General features: G+C 41.8%; 1 protein-coding gene across 1 annotated transcript in view; it reads left to right on the plus strand.

The window, feature by feature from the left end:
• Positions 1-22270, plus strand: part of adgrl3.1 (adhesion G protein-coupled receptor L3.1) — a 207760-nt gene that overhangs the window by 91636 nt on the left and 93854 nt on the right. Inside the window, exon 4 of the mRNA XM_052127560.1 lies at positions 22122-22231. Coding sequence (XP_051983520.1) covers positions 22122-22231 — 110 coding nt within the window. The remainder of the gene's footprint in view (positions 1-22121; positions 22232-22270) is intronic.

Genomic DNA, 22270 nt, shown 5'->3' on the forward strand with positions numbered 1-22270 from the left:
CCAGGTGAATTTTGATGAGGTGGCTCTAAAAGACATTTTTCAATATGGACTGAATGAGCCAGCCTCATCATTCATGCCTGGTGGTCGCTGCTCTCTCAACCTGGCTCAGTTTATTGACCTCGCCCTACTGTACACTGGTTCCTCGTTTACTGTGGGGGAGGCAGAAACTGAACCAGCGTTCCACACCACGGCCCCCGTCTCGAAGCCTACCACGGCCCCCGTCTCAAAGCCTTACACGGCCCCCGTCCCGAAGCCTTACACAGCCCCCGTCCCGAAGCCTTACACGGCCCTAGTCCCGAAGCCTGACACGGCCCTAGCCCCGAAGCCTGACACGGCCCTAGTCCCGAAGCCTTACATGGCCCTAGTCCCGAAGCCTTACACGGCCCTAGTCCCGAAGCCTGACATGGCCCCAGTCCCGAGGCCTGTCACAGCCCCAGTCCCGAAGCCAGTCACGGCCCCAGTCCCGAAGCCTGTCACGGCCCTAGTCCCGAAGCCTTACACAGCCCTAGTCCCGAAGCCTGACACGGCCCAATCCCGAAGCCTTACACGGCCCTAGTCCCGAAGCCTGACACGGCCCTAGTCCCGAAGCCTGACACGGCCCCAGTCCCGAAGCCCGTCACGGCCCCAGTCCCGAAGCCCGACACGACCCCATTCCCAAGGCCTGGCACGGCCCCAGCCTCGAAGCCTGGCACGGCCAGCGAGTCAACGCCCATGCCCGCCACGGCCAACGAGCCAGCGCCCATGCCCGCCACGGCCAACGAGCCAGCGCCCATGCCCGCCACGGCCAACGAGCCAGCGCCCATGCCCGCCACGGCCAACGAGCCAGCGTCCATGCCCGCCACGGCCAACGAGCCAGCGCCCATGTCTGCCACGGTCAGCGAGCCAGCGCCTGTAGCCTCGACCGCCCCAGAGCCAGCGCCTGTAGCCTCGACCATCCCCATGGCCACGTCCCCATGGCCACATCCCCTGTTCCCAAGCCTCCCAGAGCTCTACCTCCCAAGCCCCCCAGGGTTCTGCCTTTCAAGTCTCTCGAGCCTCCCATAGCTCTACCCCTCGAGCCTCCCAGAGCTCCGCCTCTCAAGCCTTTCAGGGCTCCCCCTCCTTCCAAGCCTCTCAGGGCTTCTCCTCTCGAGTCTTTCAGGGCTCCACCCCTCAAGTCTCTCACGGCTTCGCCTATCGAGTCTTTCATGGCTCCACCCCTCAAGCCTCTCACGGCTTTGCCTCTCGAGTCTTTCAGGGCTCCCCCTCCCAAGCCTCTCAGGGCTTCTCCTCTCGAGTCTTTCAGGGCTCCACCCCTCAAGCCTCTCACAGCTTCGCCTCTCGAGTCTCTCAGGGCTCCTCCCCCTCTCAAGCCTCTCAGGGCTTCCCCTCTCGAGTCTTTCAGGTCTCCTCCTCCCCTCGAGCCTCTCAGGGCTCCGTCCCTTGAGTCTTTCATGGCTCCACCCCTCAAGCCTCTCACAGCTTCGCCTCTCGAGTCTCTCAGGGCTCCTCCCCCTCTCAAGCCTCTCAGGGCTTCCCCTCTCGAGTCTTTCAGGGCTCCTCCTCCCCTCGAGCCTCTCAGGGCTCCGTCCCTCTAGTCTTTCATGGCTCCACCCCTCAAGCCTCTCACGGCTTCGCCTCTCGAGTCTCTCAGGGCTCCTCCCCCTCTCAAGCCTCTCAGGGCTTCCCCTCTCGAATCTTTCAGGGCTCCTCCTCCCCTCGAGCCTCTCAGGGCTCCTCCTCCCCTCGAGCCTCTCAGGGCTCCGCCCCTCGAGTCTTTCATGGCTCCACCCCTCAAGCCTCTCACGGCTTCGTCTCTGGAGTCTCTCAGGGCTCCTCCTCCTCTCGAGCCTCTCAGGGCTCCGCCCCCCCAAGCCTCCCGAGCCTCTCACGGCTCTGCTCCCAAAGACTCCAGAGCTTTCTATGGCTCCGCCTCTCGAGCCTCCTACGGCTCCGCCTCTCGGGCCTCCTATGGCTCTACCCCCCGAGACTACAGAGCCTGCCAGGTCGTCGCCTCGGGGACCTCCCACGGCGCCACCTCCCTTGGCTCCACCTCCAGAGCCTTCCAGGCCTACCTCGCTAGAGCCTCCCACGGCGCCACCGTCATTGGCTCCACCTCCTGAGCCTTCCAGGCCTTCGCCAGGCCTTCGGCTCCACCTCCAGAGCCTTCCAGGCCTCCACCTCCAGAGCCTTCCAGATCTACCCCCCTAAAGCCTCCCTTGGCTCCACCTCCAGAGCCTTCCAGGCCTTCGCTCCTAAAGCCTCCTTCGGCTCCACCTCCAGAGCCTTCCAGGCCTTCGCCCCTAAAGCCTCCTTCAGCTTCACCTCCAGAGCCTTCCAGAACCCCACCTCCAGAGCCGCCTACAGTGCCGCCTCTGACGGCACCGCCTTTCACGGCTCAGCCCGGACTTCCTGACCCCCTCCCTGTCCTGTGGCCTCTTCCCTGGCCTCCGGACCCTATTCCTGTCCGGTGGTCACCTTCCAGACCCCCGGACCCAGTCCCTGTCCTCCAATCGCCTTCCAGACCCCCTGAAACAGTCTCTGCCCTATGGATGCCCCCTAGATCTCCCGACCACCCACCTGTCCGCTATGTTCCCCCTGACCTTGCCTTGAAACTGCCCATTGACCCCATGGACTGTCTCATTTCCCTCTGTGCCCCTTGGACTGCCCTCAATTTTGTTTGTGTGTTTTGTGGGTTGTCTGTTCAGGGTTTTTTGTTTGTTGGGATCGTCCAGCACCACTTCCCAGAGGTCGCGCTCCTCGCAACCGAGCGCGGCCGTCAGGAGCCGTCCGTTTTAGAGGGGGGAGTACTGTCACGAACCCCGCTCCCTCGCTCCGCCCCCTCGAGCTTCCACGCTCGTTCCGCCCCCTCGAGCTCGCACGCTCCTTTTGCTCCCTCGAGCTCGCACGCTCGTTCCGCCCCCTCGAGCTCGCACGCTCGTTTTGCTCCCTCGAGCCCGCACGCTCGTTTTGCTCCCTCGAGCTCGCACGCTCGTTTTGCTCCTACGAGCTCTCATGCTCGTTAGCAGGTCTCCCTCCTCGGGCTCGCATGCCCGCTCTCCTATCGCCAGAACATTATGTACACCTGCACTCGTCTCAATCTCCACATTAGTTTCACCTGTACTCGTCTCATCACCTTTCATTGTTTACACCTGCACTTTCCCCTATATATATCACTGCCCTTTCGTCTCACTCCGGTTGGTTATTGTATTTAGTTTCCCGTGTCTTTGCCCCCCGCTAGTCTCGTCTAGTTTTGAACTCCTCTTGTCCTCCTCTTAGCTTGCCAGCTCCCCTTGTTCCCCTGTCTTTTGGTCCCCACCAGTCCCGTCTAGTTACTCTGATCCTGTTTCCCGGCTTCGACCCCCCCACTCTCGTTGACCACTCTCTCCCGGATTTGCCTCTTTACTCCACTTTGATTCCCCGGCTTTTGACCCTACGCTTCCCTCGACAACTCTTCTCTGGATTTACCCTGTTTGTACTTTTGCCTGCACTGCTATTAATAAAAGCAGTTTCCTCCGACATTGTGACTGTCTCATCTTGTGTGTGTGTGTGTGTGCGGGTTACACCTAGGCTGTACAATGAGATGACAAAAGAAAATACAAAACATGCTTCATAAGTATTTAAAAAGTGTTGGTGATAAAATAGAATAAACAAATGATTCTATGAATTATTATAAATAATGATTACTACTAAATATACAGTATATTAATACGTTTTTATTCTGTGTTCAAGAGGACTCCAATTCCAATCCCGAACAAAATTGCAACTGAACTTGACAGCTAGTGATCACAGTGCACTTTCATTGAATAGAAAAAGAGCAGGACAGAACCAAAACATGCCATGCAAGCTTTGAGAATGGGTAAATGATGATAGGGTGAACTATGCCTTTAAAGCAAATGTGCTGTGGAAAGTGTGACTTGAATTGAACTGACTAAATTTAGACATGTGAATAGGTCCTGTCTGCTGCGGCATTTTAGACAAACACTTCCCCCCCTACAACGCTTAATTATCAATGAAACAAATTATTATTAGTTTTCTTTTTTGTGGGGCTGGACATTGAAACAGATCTCCAGATTCAATTCCGATTCACAAGCTCTTGATTCAATATTGATTCATATGGGTATATTTTAAGGGTGGGAATCACATGGTAACTGGTTATATAATATTGATATTTAGGTCACAATATGATATTATTGCAATTCTTTATTTTTGTTTTATTGTGATTCAAATCTACGAGATACTGCAATATTTCACTCAATGTATCTCATTAGTTTTCATCTGACAATATAGCTAGTCTTTCTAAGAGTAAATTAAAAATGATAAACTCAGCAGAAAAATAAACTTTCTCTCACTTTCAACTGCTTTTATTTTCAGCAAATTTAACATGTGTAAAAATGTGTATGGACATAAAAATTTAAATAACTAAGACATAAGCTGAACAAGTTTCACAGACATGTGACTAACAGAAATGGAATAATGTGTTCCTGAGCAAAGGGGGTGGTCAAAATCAAAAGTAACAATCAGTATTTGGAGTGGCCACCACTGCATTAGTACTGCAGTGCATCTCCTCCTCATGGACTTTTTTGCCAGATTTGCCAGTTCTTACTGTGAGATGTTACCCCACTCTTCCACCAAGACACTTTCAAGTTCCTGGAAATTTCTGGGGGGAATGGCCCTAGCCCTCACCCTCTAATCCAATAGGTCCCAGACGTGCTTAATGGGATTGAGATCCGGGCTCTTTGCTGGCCATGGCAGAACGCTGACATTCCTGTCTTGCAGGAAATCACACACATAACGAGCAGTATGGCTGGAGGCATTGTCATGCTGGAGGGTCAGGTCAGGGTAGAGGGTAGAGCCTGCAGGAAGGGTACCACATGGGGGAGGAGGATGTCTTCCCTGAAACGCACAGTGTTGCGATTGCCTGCAATGACAACAAGATCAGTCCGATGATGCAGTGACACACCGCCCCAGACCATGACAGACTCTACACCTTCAAATTGATCCCACTCCAGAGTACAGGTCTTGGTTTAATGCTCATTCCTTCAACGATAAACGCAAGTCCAGAGAGACAAAACCACGACTTGTCAGTGAAGAGCACCTTTTGCCAGTCCTGTATGTTCCAGCAAATGTGGGTTTGTGCCTATAGTATTGTGCCCTCAGTCCAGCCTCTCTCACACTATTGCGGACAGTCTGAGCACTGATGGAGGGATTGTGCATTCCTGGTGTAACTCCGGCACTTCTTGTTACCATCCTGTACCTGTCCCACAGGTGTGATATTCGGATGTACCGATCCTGTGCAGGTGTTGTTACACGTAGTCTGCCACTGCGAGAATGATCAGCTGTCCTTCCTGTCTCCCTGTAGCACTGTCTTAGGCATCTCACAGTACAGAACTTGCAATTTATTGCCCTTACCACATCTGCAGTCCTCATGCCTCCATGCAGCATGCCAAAGGCACGTTCACGCAGATGAGCAAGGGACCCTGAGCATCTTTCTGTTGGTGTTTTTCAGAGTTAGTAGAAAGGTCTCTTTAGTGTCATAAGTTTTTATAACTGTAACCTTAATTGCCTACCGTCTGTAAGCTGTTAGTGTCTTAATGACCGTTCCACAGGTGCATGTTCATTAATTGTTTATGGTTCATTGAACAAGCTTAGAAAACATTGTTTAAACCCTTTATAACCCTTTACAATGAGTTTAGTATTTATGAATACTTTAGTAGCCTTAACACTTTAAAAACATTATTTATTACAACACAGTTTCAATACACAAAAGTATAATAGATTTCACCTAAAAGGTTAGCCTATTTTACATGATATTAATATTTTTGTCAAAATATCTCCATTAATGTTACTACTGTAAAATCTTAATACATTTTAATAAGTGAGGCAAAAGCATGATAACTGCACCTTTTAAAGGACTGCTGTTGAATTCCTTGATCAATTTTGCAAAGATAAAACATTTTCCCATCACCATAATAATAATAATAATGTAGAAAAATGTAAAGATCAATACAATATCATGATGAAAAATATCACGATACTTTAACATATCAATATTTTTTCCCACCTCTAGTGTATTTTAGTTATAATGTCCCTTCATTATGGTCACATTTTAGCTTTTTAAAAATTACAAAAATCAAAGTATTCAATCAAAAAATATAATATTAATTTGTGTAAATTATATTTTGTTACATGTTTATTGTTTATTTTCATAATTTGTACTATTTACATTGATTTATTGAACGTGCTAAAAACCGCTACTGTCTCTTTAAGGAAACCCGGCTGTAAATGAGCACATGTTAACTATAGATACTCGATTGGCTTTATCTCATTAGTGCTATGCCTTATTAAGAGAGATATTATTCAATGACAAATCACTTGTGTGGATCTCGTCTTTGGACACACACAGAACAACTTTTACTCTCAACAGGCAGTGAAAAGATGTCACTGTAGAAAAATCCACTACTATACTACACAACTACTGGTGAGTGAAATCTAAACATTTACCAGGCAGTTGACAAATATATAAATTTGTTGTCACATAGTGAGAATTATGGTTGCTAATGTGCGCAATTTCCTCTTGTTGTAGGGGTAGGTTAAAGATAAACTTTATAAAGTAAAAGATCGAAACATCTGGATTTAAAAATTGATATCGAGATTGTTCAAAAGAAGATTGTCACTCACAAAACTTTACAGAGTGTATGCGGCCTATGTGTTAGAGTTGAGTACTGAGAGCTAACAATTTGATTTGTGTCCATAATTATCACACAAAATAAATAAATAAATGGGAAAAAAACATTGTGCTTCAAAAGCAGGTGTTCCTCATCAGGGAAAATAGCAGAATATATTTGTACAGCATTTCGCACAAGAAATAAATCAAATAGACTCATTTGAATGTGCCCACATTACATAACACAACCCAAACATCAGCCTTTAACACATTAGCCGCCCTGTTTGCATTCTTTAATGTTGTTTGGGAAGACAAATTAATTCTGCTTTGCCTCCAAACTGCACAGACACGGCTTAGCCCCATAGGAGAACAGAACCCACACAGAACAAACCCCCATTAGCATCTGCGTCATCAAAAGAAACATCGTTTCAGTTCAGGCTTATGTTGAGAGCACAGCCTGCTATCAGTCTGACCTTGACTTTGACCATGAACGACAACGTGGCACCCCATGGCACAAAAGGAATGATGCAGGGAAATGAAATCAAATGTTCCCCAGGCTTCGCATGAGCATAATTTCAAAGAATGAATGGACGTGTCATGCTGTGTAACATTATGCCTTGCCCTCGCACAAAACTCATAAAATTGCAGCGTCTGCCAAAAGTTTTTAATTTTGAACTGGTCAGATTTGATTATACTGTTTTGTTTTTTTTCTTTTATATATTGTTTTGGTCATTCAGAATTATAATGTGTGTGTGTGTGTGAGAGAGAGTCTGTGTGTGTGAGAGTGTGTGTGTATTTAATCAGTGGAAATGTTAGAGGCAGAGAGCACCATATCCTGCCCTGAGGTTGCCTGTTATACCACCAGTGTGTGTAGCCAGCTGCCACACACACACACACACACACACACACACACACACACACTCACATGCACACACTGCCTCAAGGTAGACCAGACTGTAAGATCCAATTAGTAAGGCCATAGACCATGCCCAGAGTCAGTGTGGAGGAAATTACCATTTATGAGTTTCTTACACACACACACACACACACACACACACACACACACACACACACACACACACACACACACACACACACCTGTATCACATGCTTGCATTCACACTGACTCATCTTAACATGGATTCACATCTTTGGATGCTGGCAGCACACTCTGCATGATCAACACACAAGATACCTTTGTATCAGTTTATATAACACACAGCTGCTAATGTGCAAGGTACACTCAAATTGTAGCAGTGTATTCCCATTATGGATAGAGGAAATGTTATTTGTAACAATAATTATAATAAATACAAAGAAACATGAAACCATTACATTTCTATTACAATAAACACAGTACAATAACATATACATACTGTATTACAATCAGTGTTCAAATTGAGGGGTGACTGGGAGGGGGTGATGTTTAGGTTTAGGATTATTAGAAAGTTCAACTTTAGGGGTCCTGTTCTGTTTCAGTGCATTAAAAAAATGAAAGAAAAATATGAAATATGTAATTATTATTGTCCTGGTATAACATTACAACTCAAAGTATTTTCCCTCTATTACAACATTTATAGGTTATTTGAAACTGGTTGTAAATTTCTGATTACTTCCAAGTGTGCTACACAGGATTTTAAGTGCTATTGGGTTTTGTGTTAAGTTGAAACTTTGATGATAACAATGCAATGCAAAGATTACAATGTACAATACACATTACAATATACAAAATACACTACATAATATATAATCTGCAATGTATACAATAGGGAAACATATCGAAATGCAAGACAAGAGAAAAGAGAAGATTTTGCCTTTTTTTCTCTCTGTCCTGCTCTGCTGCTTTTTATAGAAGCTGTGGCTAGAATCACACATCATTTATCATTCTCTACCTCATCTCTCTCTCTCTCTCTCTCGCTCTCTCTCTCTCTCTCTCTCTCTTTATCAATTAAATTGAGCTTTATAGGTTTACAGTTTTATAACAGTATTGATAAAGTATTAAAAAGTTGATTCTATATATATTTTAAATAAATATACATATATAATAAAAAAGATGCAATAAAACAATAACTAAAAGTTAAAACGCTCTCTCTCTCTCTCTCTCTCTCTCTCTGGTGCATGCTGGGAGTTTAGGGAATGTGAGCGTCTCACGGGTGAGAAGAGCGTTTCAGGGGATAGTTTTCTTTACTATTCTCGGTTATTTAAATATATATATTGTTTTTTCCCCTTTTCTTTCTTCTTTCTAAATATTTATGTTTAGTTCTAATATTTAATTTGTTTTTTTTCTAAATAATTTGAAGAGTAACAGGCGTCAGGTAAAAGTTTTTCGGTCTCGTGGCGGAGGGCTGGAATGGAGTTTTCCTCTGTCTCTCCGCCATGGAGTCAGGTGTGCACCTGACGCCGGAGCGGCGGTTGAGGACGTGCTTGTGGCAATTGGGGAACAAATTGGGTTTGATAATATTATATCTACATCCAGAATGAACAAGGCCGTGGTGGTCTTTCTAAAGGAACAAAGCTTTGTAAGCAAACTCATCGTAAGCGGCGTTTGGGTAAGTGAAGCTTTTGTTACTGTTTCTCCGCTGGTTTCACAATCGACAAGGGTAACAATATCCAACATTCCACCATTTATTCCCAATGCTTACATTGAAAATTAACTACAGAGGTTCGGGAAAATGGTAAGCGAAATTAAATTAATTCCGCTGGGTTGTAAAAACGAAGCGCTGAAACACGTAATGTCTTTCAAACGGCAGGTGTTTATGTTTCTAGAATCGCCGACGCTCGATATCTCGTTCCGTGTCAAACACGAAGATAAATCGTACATGATTTATGCAAGCACAAACAATCTGAAATGCTTTGAGTGTGGTAGCTTTGGTCATAAGAAAATGGCATGCCCACATAAAATGCAAACAGAAGACAACACAAACAAAACGAATGAAGTTGAACAGGCGGACGCCAGCGAAACGGCGGATGTAAATAAAAGTAAAAAAACAGAGACAGACAATGTAATTGAAAAAGACGAAAATGTAAGCAACAATCAGAGCACTCGTGAACAGAGTGATTCTACTGATAATCGAGGACAGAAGGTACCGAGTGAAAAAATGTCAGGGAAAAAAAGGAGAAAAAAAATAATTGTGATGAGGAAAATAAAAGGAGGAATTGTGAAGAGGCTGAGACAAGTGACGCAAAAAAGTCTCATCTTGAGGTTTCTGCTGGTACTGATGTAGATGTTGAGGATCTACCTGTAAACACATCTCTGTCTCAGCTCTCTGAAAACACTGATGTGACTGAAGAGATGTCTGATGATGATTGCATTTCTGAAATGTCAGATATTCCCTCAATTTCCGAAATATCAGATATTCCCTCAAGTTATGATGATGATCAGCTATACACGGTAAAGGAGATTAATGATTTCCTTGATGAAACACTTGGAAGAAAAGTAGATGTGAAGGATTTTTTCCCTGAAGTAAAGAGGTTCTTGGTTTCTGTGGTTAAGATACAAAAGACTGTAAGTTATGAAGAGTTAAGTAGAAGAAAAAGATTTAGATTGAAAAAAATTGTAACAAAACTGAGAAAAGAAGGTTTTTGAGAACTCTTTATAACTTACTTATGAAGAAATCACAAAGGGTGAGCTTTCTGTCTCTTTTTGTCTTGTCCTCTATATTTTTCCTTTTTCTATCCTATTCTTTCATGGAGAGCCTTAGCATAGGATCCATTAACATCAATGGGGGAAGAGATGGTAGGAAAAGAGCATGTTTGTATGAGTACATACAGAATAAGATTATTGATGTAACTTTTTTACAAGAGACTCATAGTGATGTGAAAAATGAAGTGGATTGGAAAATGGGGTTTAGAAGTGATTTATTTATGAGTCATGGTTCAAATATTAGTGGAGTTGCTATTTTATTTTCAAAGAAGATTAATATAACCACTGTCTCTGTCAATGAAATAGAAAGAGGTCGAATTTTGGCTGTTCAAGTAAAAATAAATGGGTTTGTTTTTGTTTTTATTAATATTTATGCTCCAAATATTGGAGCAGAGAGGATCATTTCTTTTAAAAAGTTACATGAGATTTAAAAAAAAAGCTGTGATGAAAATGTTTGTTTGGTTTTAGGGGGTGATTGGAACTGTACATTCAATTTTACTTTAGATCGCAATGGAGAAGAACCTCACCCCTCCTCTGCAAAGGTTTTACACAATGTTATTAGTAATTTTAATTTGGTTGATGTATGGAGACTGCAACACCCAACGGTTAAGCAGTATACATGGTTAAAGATTGCTCATGATCATATTTGTACTGCTAGGTTAGACCGTTTTTATATCAATAAGAATAATAGTAATCGAATTTTAAAATCTACAATTTGTCCAAATGGGTTCTCTGATCATCATTTATGTATTATTGAAATAAATATAAAGAAGTCACAAGGTCATAGCTATTATTGGCATTTTAATGTGAAACTGTTACAGGATGTCCTTTTTTGTGAAAAATTTGAGGTATTTTGGGTTGAGTGGAAAAAACAAAAAAATTATTATGATGACATTGTTCAGTGGTGGGATGTAGGTAAGACACAAATTAGGATATTTTGTCAAAATTATACATATAATTCAAATGGTATGATAAAAAAAAAAAGTATTTGAACTTGAAAAAGAGATAAAACAGATTGAAAGTGAGTTAATTGTTGGAGATACTGTGGCTTTAGCCTCTTTGTTCCACGAGAAAGCAAAAGGAGCTTTAATTAGAGCTCGGTTTACTACTTTAAGAGAAATGGATGCATCAAGCTCCTTTTTCTTTAATCTGGAACAGAAAGAAAGGGGAAAAAAAATGATGTTACATTTGAAAGATGTAAATGGAATTTTGAAGTCGGATCCAAATGAAATGAGAAAAATGGCTTTTGATTTTTATATGGACTTATTTGGAAAAGGACAATGTGATGTCAGATGTATGGAAGATTTACATACAGACTTGTCAAAGCTTTCTGAGGAACAGAGTAAAAAGCTTGACTCTGCCCTCCAACTAAAAGAACTGTCTGAAGCAGTTAGTAAACTTTCAACTGGAAAAGCACCTGGATTAGATGGACTTCCAGCAGAATTTTATAAAAAATTCTGGAACTTACTGAAAGATGATTTTTATGAAGTTTTTAATTACTGCTATCGACAACACGAATTGCCAACTAGTTGCAAAAGAGCGGTTTTATCATTATTACCCAAAAAAGGTGATCTTGGAATGTTGAAAAACTGGAGACCTGTGGCTGTTTTATGCACAGACTATAAAATTTTGGCAAAGTGTCTTTCAAATAGATTGAAACCTTTTTAGAATATATTGTTAATGAAAATCAAACCTATTGTATTCCTAACAGAACCATAATGGACAATTTGTTTCTTGTAAGAAACATTATAGACATTGCAAGAATGAATGGAGAAAGTGTGGGAATTTTTGCCATTGATCAAGAAAAAGCCTTTGACAGAGTTGGTCATTTTTATTTGTTTAAAACGCTTGAAGCTTTTGGGTTTGGAAAAAGTTTTATTTCATGGATTAAAATACTATACAATGATGCATCTGCAATGCTGAAAGTTGGTGGAGGACTTAGTCGGCCCATTCCAATGTTAAGAGGAATCAGACAAGGGTGCCCATTATCTGGGATGTTGTATTCTTTGGCTATAGAACCCTTACTTTGTAAATTAGGAAAAACACTACAAGGGTTTTTAGTTGAGCAAAATGCTGATGATGTCACAATTTTTATTAAGGATGAGAGAGATGTGTCTGTTTTAAAAGAAACAATGAATGTTTATGAAAATGCCTCATCAGCTAAAGTGAACTGGGAAAAGTGTGAAGGCTTTTTTTGTGGAGAAAATATTAAAAAACACCCACCAGTACTTCCAGGTGGTGTTAAGTGGAGTCAAGAGGGTCTGAAAGTTTTAGGAGTTTTTTTAGGAACTGAAACATTTAAGATTAAAAATTGGGAAGGAATGGTGGAGAAGATGTGTAGCCGGTTGTCTAAATGGTCTTGGGTGCTTCCACAGCTTTCCTATAGGGGAAGAGTTTTGGTTGCAAATAATCTAGCTGCTTCGGCACTGTGGCACAAAATGAACGTCCTGGATCCTCCAAATGATCTTGTTCACGAACTACAGAAACGATTAGTGGATTTCTTTTGGACTGGACAACACTGGACTAAAGCTGCCATTCTTTTTTTTTTACCAGTAAATGAAGGTGGACAAGGACTAATAGATATTAAAAGCAGAATAAAGACTTTCAGGCTGCAGGCAGCACAAAAGTTACTGTATTCGAATGGAAGATGTTGGACTGACACCGCAAAAGCCCTTTTACACAAAGTTGATGTTTTTAAATATGATTTGCATTTGTTTTTAATGAATCTTACAGAAATGGACTTAAAAGACACGTCTGCTTTTTATAGAACAATTTTAAGAACATGGACTTCAAATTTTCACGTGAATAGAAACCTGTCTAACTCTGAACACTGGAAAAACAATGAACCACTTTTTAATAATCCTGTACTGCAAGCAAAGGTGCTCAACACTAAAAGCCTTCAGAAAATCTTGGCAAGATCTGGATGCACACGGATAATGGACTTGAAAAACGATGATGAGTGGAAAAGCCCTGAGGAAATGTGCAATCTGACAGGAATAAAGTCTGTCAGATTCATGAAACATGTAATGGATGAGATCTTCTCTTTTTTTCCTTCTGTCTATCGACAAAAGTCACAAGAGGAGGACTCGACTAAAGAAGAGAATGAGATACACGAGGACAACTTTCCAGAACTCATTGTTTCAGCCTTGGTTGAAGAGGAGCCACAAGAGGAATCAATCCTTTCTTTCTGGACTCCAGAGCTTCATGGCTTCAGAGAGACTTCAAAGAAAGCATTATATCTGACATGTGTAAAAGTTGCTCATCAATCGGTTTTGAAGGACTGTAAAGAAACAAAGTGGTCAGATTTGCTAGGGCCAAACTCTTCTCCTAAAAGGTGCTGGAGGTCATTGTATAAATCTCCCATTGAAAAACGAACTGCAGATCTACAGTGGAGAATTATACATTGGGCAATAGCTACAAACAGACACGTGGCACACATCGACCCCACTGTAGAGAAGAAATGTCCTTTTTGTGATCGAGAGGAATCAATTGATCATCTTTTTTTATATTTTTCAAGATTGAGAGGTGTTTTTCTGATGTTAGAAAGCTGGTTTGAAAAACTCGGTGAAGATTTTAAAGAAAACATTTTTATTTTTGGACCAAACTATAAGGCTTCAGACAGGCGAAGAGTTGGTTTAATTAACTATCTAATAGGTGAAACAAAATTGGCAATTTGGGTAACAAGGAAAAAAATGTTAAAGGAAAATGTTTTTGTAGATCCAGAGATAATTTTAAGAGCTTTTGTGGCTTCAAGGATCAGAGCGGAGTTTGTCTATTTTAAACTGACTAAAAATCTGGTTTGTTTTATGGAAACATGGTGTTTTAGTGAAGTTTTGTGTACTATAGATTATGAGGATAACCTAATTTTAAATTTTTAAATTAATTTTAATATATTTTTTAAATTACTTGTGGTTTTCAGTTATTATTTTTAGTCTTGTATATTGGTATAGTTTTGTATTTGTACAAGATGTGCTGTATTTGATGGTGTCTGTTATTTGCAAATAATTCTTTGAAAGAAAAACAATTTGTATAAATAAAGAGGTATAAACGTCTCTCTCTCTGTGTCATTCACACTCTCTCATTTTTGTCTGACCTTTACATCTCATTCAGTCTGGGCGAATGTATTCACAAAGAGTGTGTGCATGTGTCTGATGCTGGGCTAATGCTCTAATCAGTGAGGGAAGGTGATTGTTTGGGAGCCCCTTATCCAAGATCTGTTGGCAGACATAATATATTACACAAAGAGATTTTAGCTAGCAGGTCTGATACAATTTAGAGGCGAGAGAATAGAACTGATTTTCACAACCACAAGGTGCATGCCAAATGGTTCCAGAAATTAAAACAGTAAGCAACTAATATTGCTTACTGTTTTGCACAGACAATACATCTGACATAGTACAAGTTACATCGCATGTGGAAATGTGTTAAATAAGGCTTGGCTAAATCTAGAAAATGTCATTACATTTCTTACTGTATATGTAAGATTGAAGTGATAACATATATTTAATAATATGCTTTTTTTTTTTTTTTAACAGTTTTTAATTTTTTCTTTTAACATTCAATGATGATGACCTATGAAGTTTGGGCAGAAGAAATTACTGTATCAAAGGTCCCATATCTTTTTATTTAAAGATGCACTACGTAATACTTTTTTGGTTACAGTTAACAAAAGTTCATTATTGTATGATTACATAAAAGATCAGTATTCAAAACAATTTTGTGCGATCTTTGCGTGTTACGTCTTGTCTCTAAGCTCAGAAAAGCGTGTCAGCTGGCAAAGCTATGGCGTTTCAGTCAGTCCCAGTAATGGACAGCAGCGGCAGGACGTCAGTCTCAGGATATGTGTTTTACTGTAATCTTTTTGGCAAAGTAATTACTTGTTATTAGGGCGACTGTGTCACTAACACTAATCACAGTGTTGGCGGTTCGATTCCTGGCCCACATGACTCCAGATGCCGAAGTGTCCTTGGGCAAGGCACTAAACCCCAAGTTGCTCCCAATGGCAGGCGAGTGCCTTGCATGGCAGCTCTCCCATCATTTGTGTGTGTGTGTGTGTGTGTGTGTGTGTGTGTATGTGTGAGCGTGTATTTATCACTTTGTCGGGACCAAATGTCCCCATAAGGATAGTAAAACCCGAAATATTTGACCTTGTGGGGACATTTTGTCGGTCCCCATGAGGAAAACAGCTTATAAATCATACTAAATTATGTTTTTTGAAAATGTAAAAATGCAGAAAGTTTTCTGTGAGGGTTAGGTTTAGGGGTAGGGTTAGGTTTAGGGGATAGAATATAAAGTTCGTACAGTATAAAAACCATTATGTCTATGGAAAATCCCCATAAAACATGGAAACTCTACGTGTGTGTGTGTGTGTGTGTGTGTGTGTGTGTGTGTGTGTGTGTGTGTGTGAATGGGTGAATGAGTCACAGTGTAAAGCACTTGGAAAAACTGCTGAGGTTGAAAAAGCACTATATAAGTGCAGACCATTTACCATTTGTTATAATGCTTGGATATGTTTTCTAGTAGGGTTGTTGAAGCTTATATTGGTTTTCATGCTTTAATGAAATGAACATTACTCTGGGGATATAGTGTTTACAGATCGCAATAAGTTTAATATGATAATATTATATAACATTGCTGCAGTTTCGAGATTCCCAAGGTGCATGTGTCCTGAAGTGTGTGAATATGCCACCATTTTCCATAACAATATTGTTTTACCTATTTTTGGATAATGCAGTTAGTGAATTGAATACTTCCTCTTATTTAATTTTCTCTTTATTTGGAACTAATTGTAAATATAAAAAAAAAGTAAAAAAATTAAAACAAAATTCACATTATGCCACATTTCAGTCCGATATTATAATTAATATTATTCCTCAAGAAATTCAAGATTTCCCAAAGCAATGGAACAAAGACAATAATAAGCTACATAAGCATAGGCTACTATATATACACAGTTTTATTTTTAATACATTTGCAAAATCAAAAATCTTTTTATTTTTTTTATTTTTTTTATAGCATTTTAGCATAAGGCTGCAACATAACAAAATGTAAAAAAAAAATTGAAGGGGTTTGAATACTTTCTGAATGTAATGTATTTTGATAGAATCATTCGTGGAAAAACAGTGCGATGGTAAGAGTCGTTTTAAGAATTTCTTGAGTCTTATGTATGATATAGCTATGATATAGTATAAACATTTCTAAATGGATTTATAACCATTGTGATGGTTCTAAATATTATTTAGTACTTACCAAAATACATATTGGCTGTGTCTGAAACCTCCAATGCTTCCTCACTGATTTGTCGACAGCTTTTATAAATGATGGGTCCTCCTAAGGAAACTGGTTTCAAACAGAGTACCATAATATCACACCTAATGATCTATAACAAAATCAAGTGAGCTTTAAAGATAACCATGGAAATATTTAATATTGACTACAATGGTTATTTCATGGAAGATTGAATCTGTTTCAATATGTAATGTAATTTAATGGAAAGGAGGAGGCGAGAACTGGCTTGTCAATATAAATAATAGTTTTAATGATAAACTTAAAAAGACACAAACACACACATGACGGACATGTCCGTAAACTAACTCTCTCTCATTGCACCACCGCCTTTATCCCTCTCGGATCCCTCTATCATTAGCCTGATAAGGGAGCAGGTGTGTATAATCACAACCCGGCCCCGCCCTCGGCCCTGCCACACAATATGTTTCCAAAAATTAAATACAACTAAATAAGCATTTATAATTGAATTTACTTATAAATTATTAATCTTTCAATCAACCATTTGTGGCATATCATAGGCATTGTTGGCGCTTAAATGCTTGGCGCATCAGATTAACAAACTAAACAGTAGAGGACCTTTATCAATCGTGATCAATAGCGGCAAGAGATACATCTATGCTGCCTTCAAAAATCAGCCAGCTGGAAGCATCTTAGTAGACAGGATGTTATATAAACATTGAATTCAGACGTTCTTTGATGCCTTCTCCGGTAACTGATAAGAAAGCAAAATCTTTTTAGGTTTCAGACAAGTTTTCATTAGTGGTCGACCAATATACAGTATGCTTTTTAATGGCTGATCCCCATTATCTAGAGAGCACGGTTATGGCTAAAAAAAATTTTGATGATAGAAAATAAGATTTTTGTGAATACAAATTCACAAAAATATTTTAAAGGTTATTGTTATAAGAACGCTATCAAGCATTCAAGGCTGTCAAGGCTGTAGGTGTGACACAAGGCAGAATGTCCAGTTCTGTTTAGCAGTCAATTGACACTGTTATTGATCGATGTTAATAATCTCAAAATGGCCATACAGATTGCAACAGTCTGGAGAGCTCAGAGATTGTTAATCGATGGTATATGCTTCTGTTAAAGCCATCAGTCTGCGTTATTTCAACTTAATTTTAAAAAGAAATAGCGTTTAGTAGTGGAATTTGTGCTGAATAATTACACTACCCATGTTCCTGCAGAGAAAGATCCACCAAAAAGAGAACTGTGGCAAACAAATCTCACCTACAGAGCTAATATTCCGCAACCACCCACTTCTATAACAATATATTTATAACACAATAATATATAATTAAATATGTCTGAATATTTTTCAATAAACTTCAAACATATTTAAATCAATAGTTTTATATTTCTCTTCATTTTTAAATTCACAATGCTTCATTGGATTCTAGTTTATGCCCTCACAATTTTTTACATTGAGCTGTTGTAACGTTAAGCAGGAGGAGGCAGATGAGGAGTGAGGATCTACATGCAGGTTTTATTGAACAAAAGTGAAAACAAGACAAACAGGAACAAAGGAAACAACCACAATGGGAAAACTTAAACTAAAACATGAAAACATCAGGGGTACACAATCTGGGTGAAACAAGGCAAGACAGGCAAGACATCTACATCCAAACATCGGCAAAACAATGATCGACAAGGGAATGGAGGAACAGCGGGGTTTAAATACACAGACATGATGATGACAAAACGACAATCAGGTGAGCACAATAACACAGTGATGAGGGCCGGGAATCATGGTAATAGGAGTCTGTGACGGCGACACGAGAAACACGGGGCATACAACCAGGGATTGTAACATAACCCCCCTCTGAGGAGCGGATTCCAGACGCTCCTAAAAGAGAACAAAAAATACACAAAAAACAAAACAAAATCGTCCAAGGAGTGAGGGGGGGCAGGCAGACCAAGGAGAGCACACGGGGCAACCAGACAGTCCAAGGTGGCACAAGGGGCAGACAGGCAGGTTCAGGAGGCCTGGGAGGCGGAGCCCTGGGAGGCTCGGGAGGCGCTAACTCTGGGACGGTCATGGCTACAGGCGCTGGCTCTGGGACAGTCGAGGCTACTGGCTCTGGGACGGTCGAGGCTACTGGCACTGGCTCCGGGACGGTCGAGGCTACAGGCACTGGCTCACTGACGGTCGAGGCTTCAGGCACTGGCTCACTGACGTTCGAGTCTACAGGCACTGGCTCACTGACGGTCGAGGCTTCAGGCACTGGCTCACTGATGGTCGGGGCTGCAGGCATTGGCTTGTTGGCCATGGTGTGCGTGAGCTCTGGTTTGTTGAACATAGAAGGCAGAGCCATGGGAGGTTCTGGGGACGGAGCCGTGGAAGGCGGAGGCTGGAGAGCAGAAGCCTTCCCTCTTCTCCTCCTCCGGGCGGACGAGGCTGAGAACGCTGGATCGCTGACCGTGGCAGGCGTGGGCTCAGGCTCGCTGACCATGGCTGGTGTGGGCTCAGGCTCGCTGACCGTGGCTGGCGTGGGCTCAGGCTCGCTGACCGTGGCTGGCGTGGGCTCTGGCTCGCTGACCGTGGCTGGCGTGGGCTCTGGCTCGCTGACCGTGGCTGGCGTTGGCTCTGGCTCGCTGACCGTGGCAGGCATTGGTTCTGGCTCGCTGACCATGGCAGGCGTGAACTAGGGAGCGGAAGCCTTTCCTCAAAAACCTCCGGGCAGACGAGACTGGCAGCGCTGGTTCGTTGACCAAGGCAGGCGTATGGGTTGGATCGCTGGCAGGCGGGGCAGGCGTGACGGGACGAGCCATGGACGACTGGGGGGTCACCACTGTGGGAGGAGAGGCAGGGTCCTCCTCGACGATGCCCACAGTGAATGGCGAGCCGCAGGCCAGCAGAGTTTCCTCCATAAATTCGCGGAGCGTCCAGCCACGCGTCGCCGGTGGCAACCGCTCCTTGAGCGAACTGTTTAGGTTGGCTCAGAAGGAGTCCGGGAAGTCCGCGACACTCGCCTGCTCGAGGAAATCGCGGATGTGGTCCTCCACAGGATGGTTCTCTTGCATCAATCGATCATTCTGTAATGTTTAGCAGGAGGAGGCAAATGAGGAGTGAGGATCTACACGTGGGTTTTATTAATCAAAAGTGAAAACAAGACAGACTGGAACAAAGGAAACATCCACGGTGGGAAAACTGAAATCAAAACATGAAAACATCAGGGGTACACGAGCTGGGTGAAACAAGGCAAGACAGGCAAGACATCTACATCCAAACATCGGCAAAACAACGATCAACAAGGGAATGGAGGAACAGCGGGGTTTAAATACACAGACATGATGATGACAAAACGACAATCAGGTGAGCACAATAACACAGTGATGAGGGCCGGGAATCAAGGTAATAGGAGTCTGTGACGGCGACACGAGAAACACAGGGCAGACATCCAGGGATCGTAACAGCTGTGTCCCATATGACACACTATACACTATGCACTCAGCTATGTAGTGTATCAAGTGTAGTATCATCCCAAATAGAACACTTAATTATTTATTTTTTTTATTACATGGAAGCATTCGCTGTTTAACAGCTGAGGGAACCCAGATAGCACAGGTACATCTCTAAGATGCATCTGGAAAGGATTACAATCAAATTAACATCTGCAAAACATCTTACAAAGATCAGATTTACAAAAATTCTAAATCATGAACCCACATTATTAAAAACCACAAGGCAAATGGCACAAAAACATACTAAATAATGTTTTATTCAAATCTAAAAAAAAGGGAGTGGGTTTGGGGATAGAAAATCAAATTCACCCAGTATAAAAAACAAGCAAATGGAAAGTTCCATGAAGTGTATCTGTCTAAAATAAGGATCAGTCTGTTTGAACTAAAAGGAAACCCTCCGACATCTTCAAAGTCAGGTTGGTGTTTTTCAAGGCCAGTGTCTCTTTATGTCTGGATGATGATGATGTATTCATGTGACACCTACTGTCCCAGTTCATTCAGTCAACTCCTCACTGCAGCCTGTCTGATCAAACAAGTCTCATACAACTAAAGCAACTTGTGTGTGTGTGGGTGTGTGCACATACAGATAACACACTCGACATGTGAACAGAATTTGTTTATGAAAGACTTCAGAGTTTGCATCTGCATCGGCAAAGACAACATGAGAATGGAGGCTGTTTTGTGCATGCAAATCTTTGCATCTGAAGAACAAGAAGAAAAAAAAAAAAAGAGTTATTTCCCTCCTAAATGAGGTGATACCTGAGTGTAGCTCACTGCCACACAAGAGCTGTCGCCCCGGAAACCAGAGATGCCCCAAAGCACTCTGGGAGTATGACTGTCACACTCACTCAGCACAGCAATTAGAGTCCATACACACTCTTGAACTGCAACACACTCAACACACCTGCATCAATACTTTTAAAAATACACAAATGCCAATAGACAAATGCCTTAAATATTCCAATAAAAATGTACGGCAGCAGAACAAACAAACACACACAAGCACATATACACTCACCCCTAATTTCGTCAGACAAACCTAAATCATATAATTAATTTGTAAAGTTAAGCTTGTAATAATAATAAAAAAAAAATAATAAAAACAATGGCTGAAGTGTTTGTGTGTGTGTGGGCAGGTTTAGCTATACTTGTGAGGACCAAATATTTGTAAATGTCATCACAATTATAGTAAAACTTGAGAAAACTGACTTATGAGGACCTTTTAGCTGGTCCTCACAAGCAAAAAAGGCTCATAAATCAGCTAAATTATGTTTATCTTTAAATCTAATGAAGTGCACAGGTTTCTGTGAGGGTTAGGTTTAGGGGTAGAGTTAGGGGTAGGGAATATAATATATATTTAGCCTGCTATAAAATACATGAATGTCTATGAGATGTCCTCATAAGTATAATAAAACCAACTTGTGTGTGTGTGTACAGGTTTGGACCAGTTTTTAAAAAAAAAATATGCACGCGTGTGTATGCATATTGAAGCGTCCCAGGTTTGGATGGGAAGGTTTCCATGGTTAAGGTCCTTGCTTATGTTTATGCATTTGTCAGTTGTTTTGTGTGTGTGTGTGTGTCGATTTTTGTTTCTATATGGTGTAATAATCCTGAATGTTACATGAGATATCATGTGGTGGTCATCTGTATGAATGTGCGTGTGTTTCTGCAAAGCAGGATATGTCAAATCTGTCTCCCTCTCTCTTCCTATGCTTTCATTCCTCTTTTTTTGGTGCTAGAATTTGTTTCAGTCTGTATTTTCTGCTCTACATTTACACATGACCTACGTATGAATTACATTAAATTACCATGTATGCCAGTACTGTGGGAGGGGACTGTGTCTCTGACCTTGTGCTGGGATCTTCCCCCACATTTTGAGTCTTTCAGCTTCATTGAGGATGTTGAGTAAATGTATCTTTTTTCATTCATTTCAAGAAAAGGGTATTTCAAGGCTCATTAACCTTTATTGTACATATTGAACGAGTACATACGGTTCATATACCTAATGTCAGATTGATATGCAAAGAACAAATATTCTTACTTTATCTGTCTGCCTGTGTCGTTCTCTCTTCCTCTCAGGTGTAACAACAGAACTCAGTGTGCAGTCGTTGCTGGTCCTGATGTTTTTCCTGATCCCTGTCCTGGAACGTACAAATACCTTGAGGTTCAGTACGAGTGTGTACCATACAGTAAGGACTTGCACACACAAACTTGATCACAGATACTCC

The sequence above is a fragment of the Xyrauchen texanus genome, chromosome 5 (genome assembly GCF_025860055.1).
Source record: "Xyrauchen texanus isolate HMW12.3.18 chromosome 5, RBS_HiC_50CHRs, whole genome shotgun sequence".
Taxonomy (NCBI): Eukaryota; Metazoa; Chordata; class Actinopteri; order Cypriniformes; family Catostomidae; genus Xyrauchen; species Xyrauchen texanus.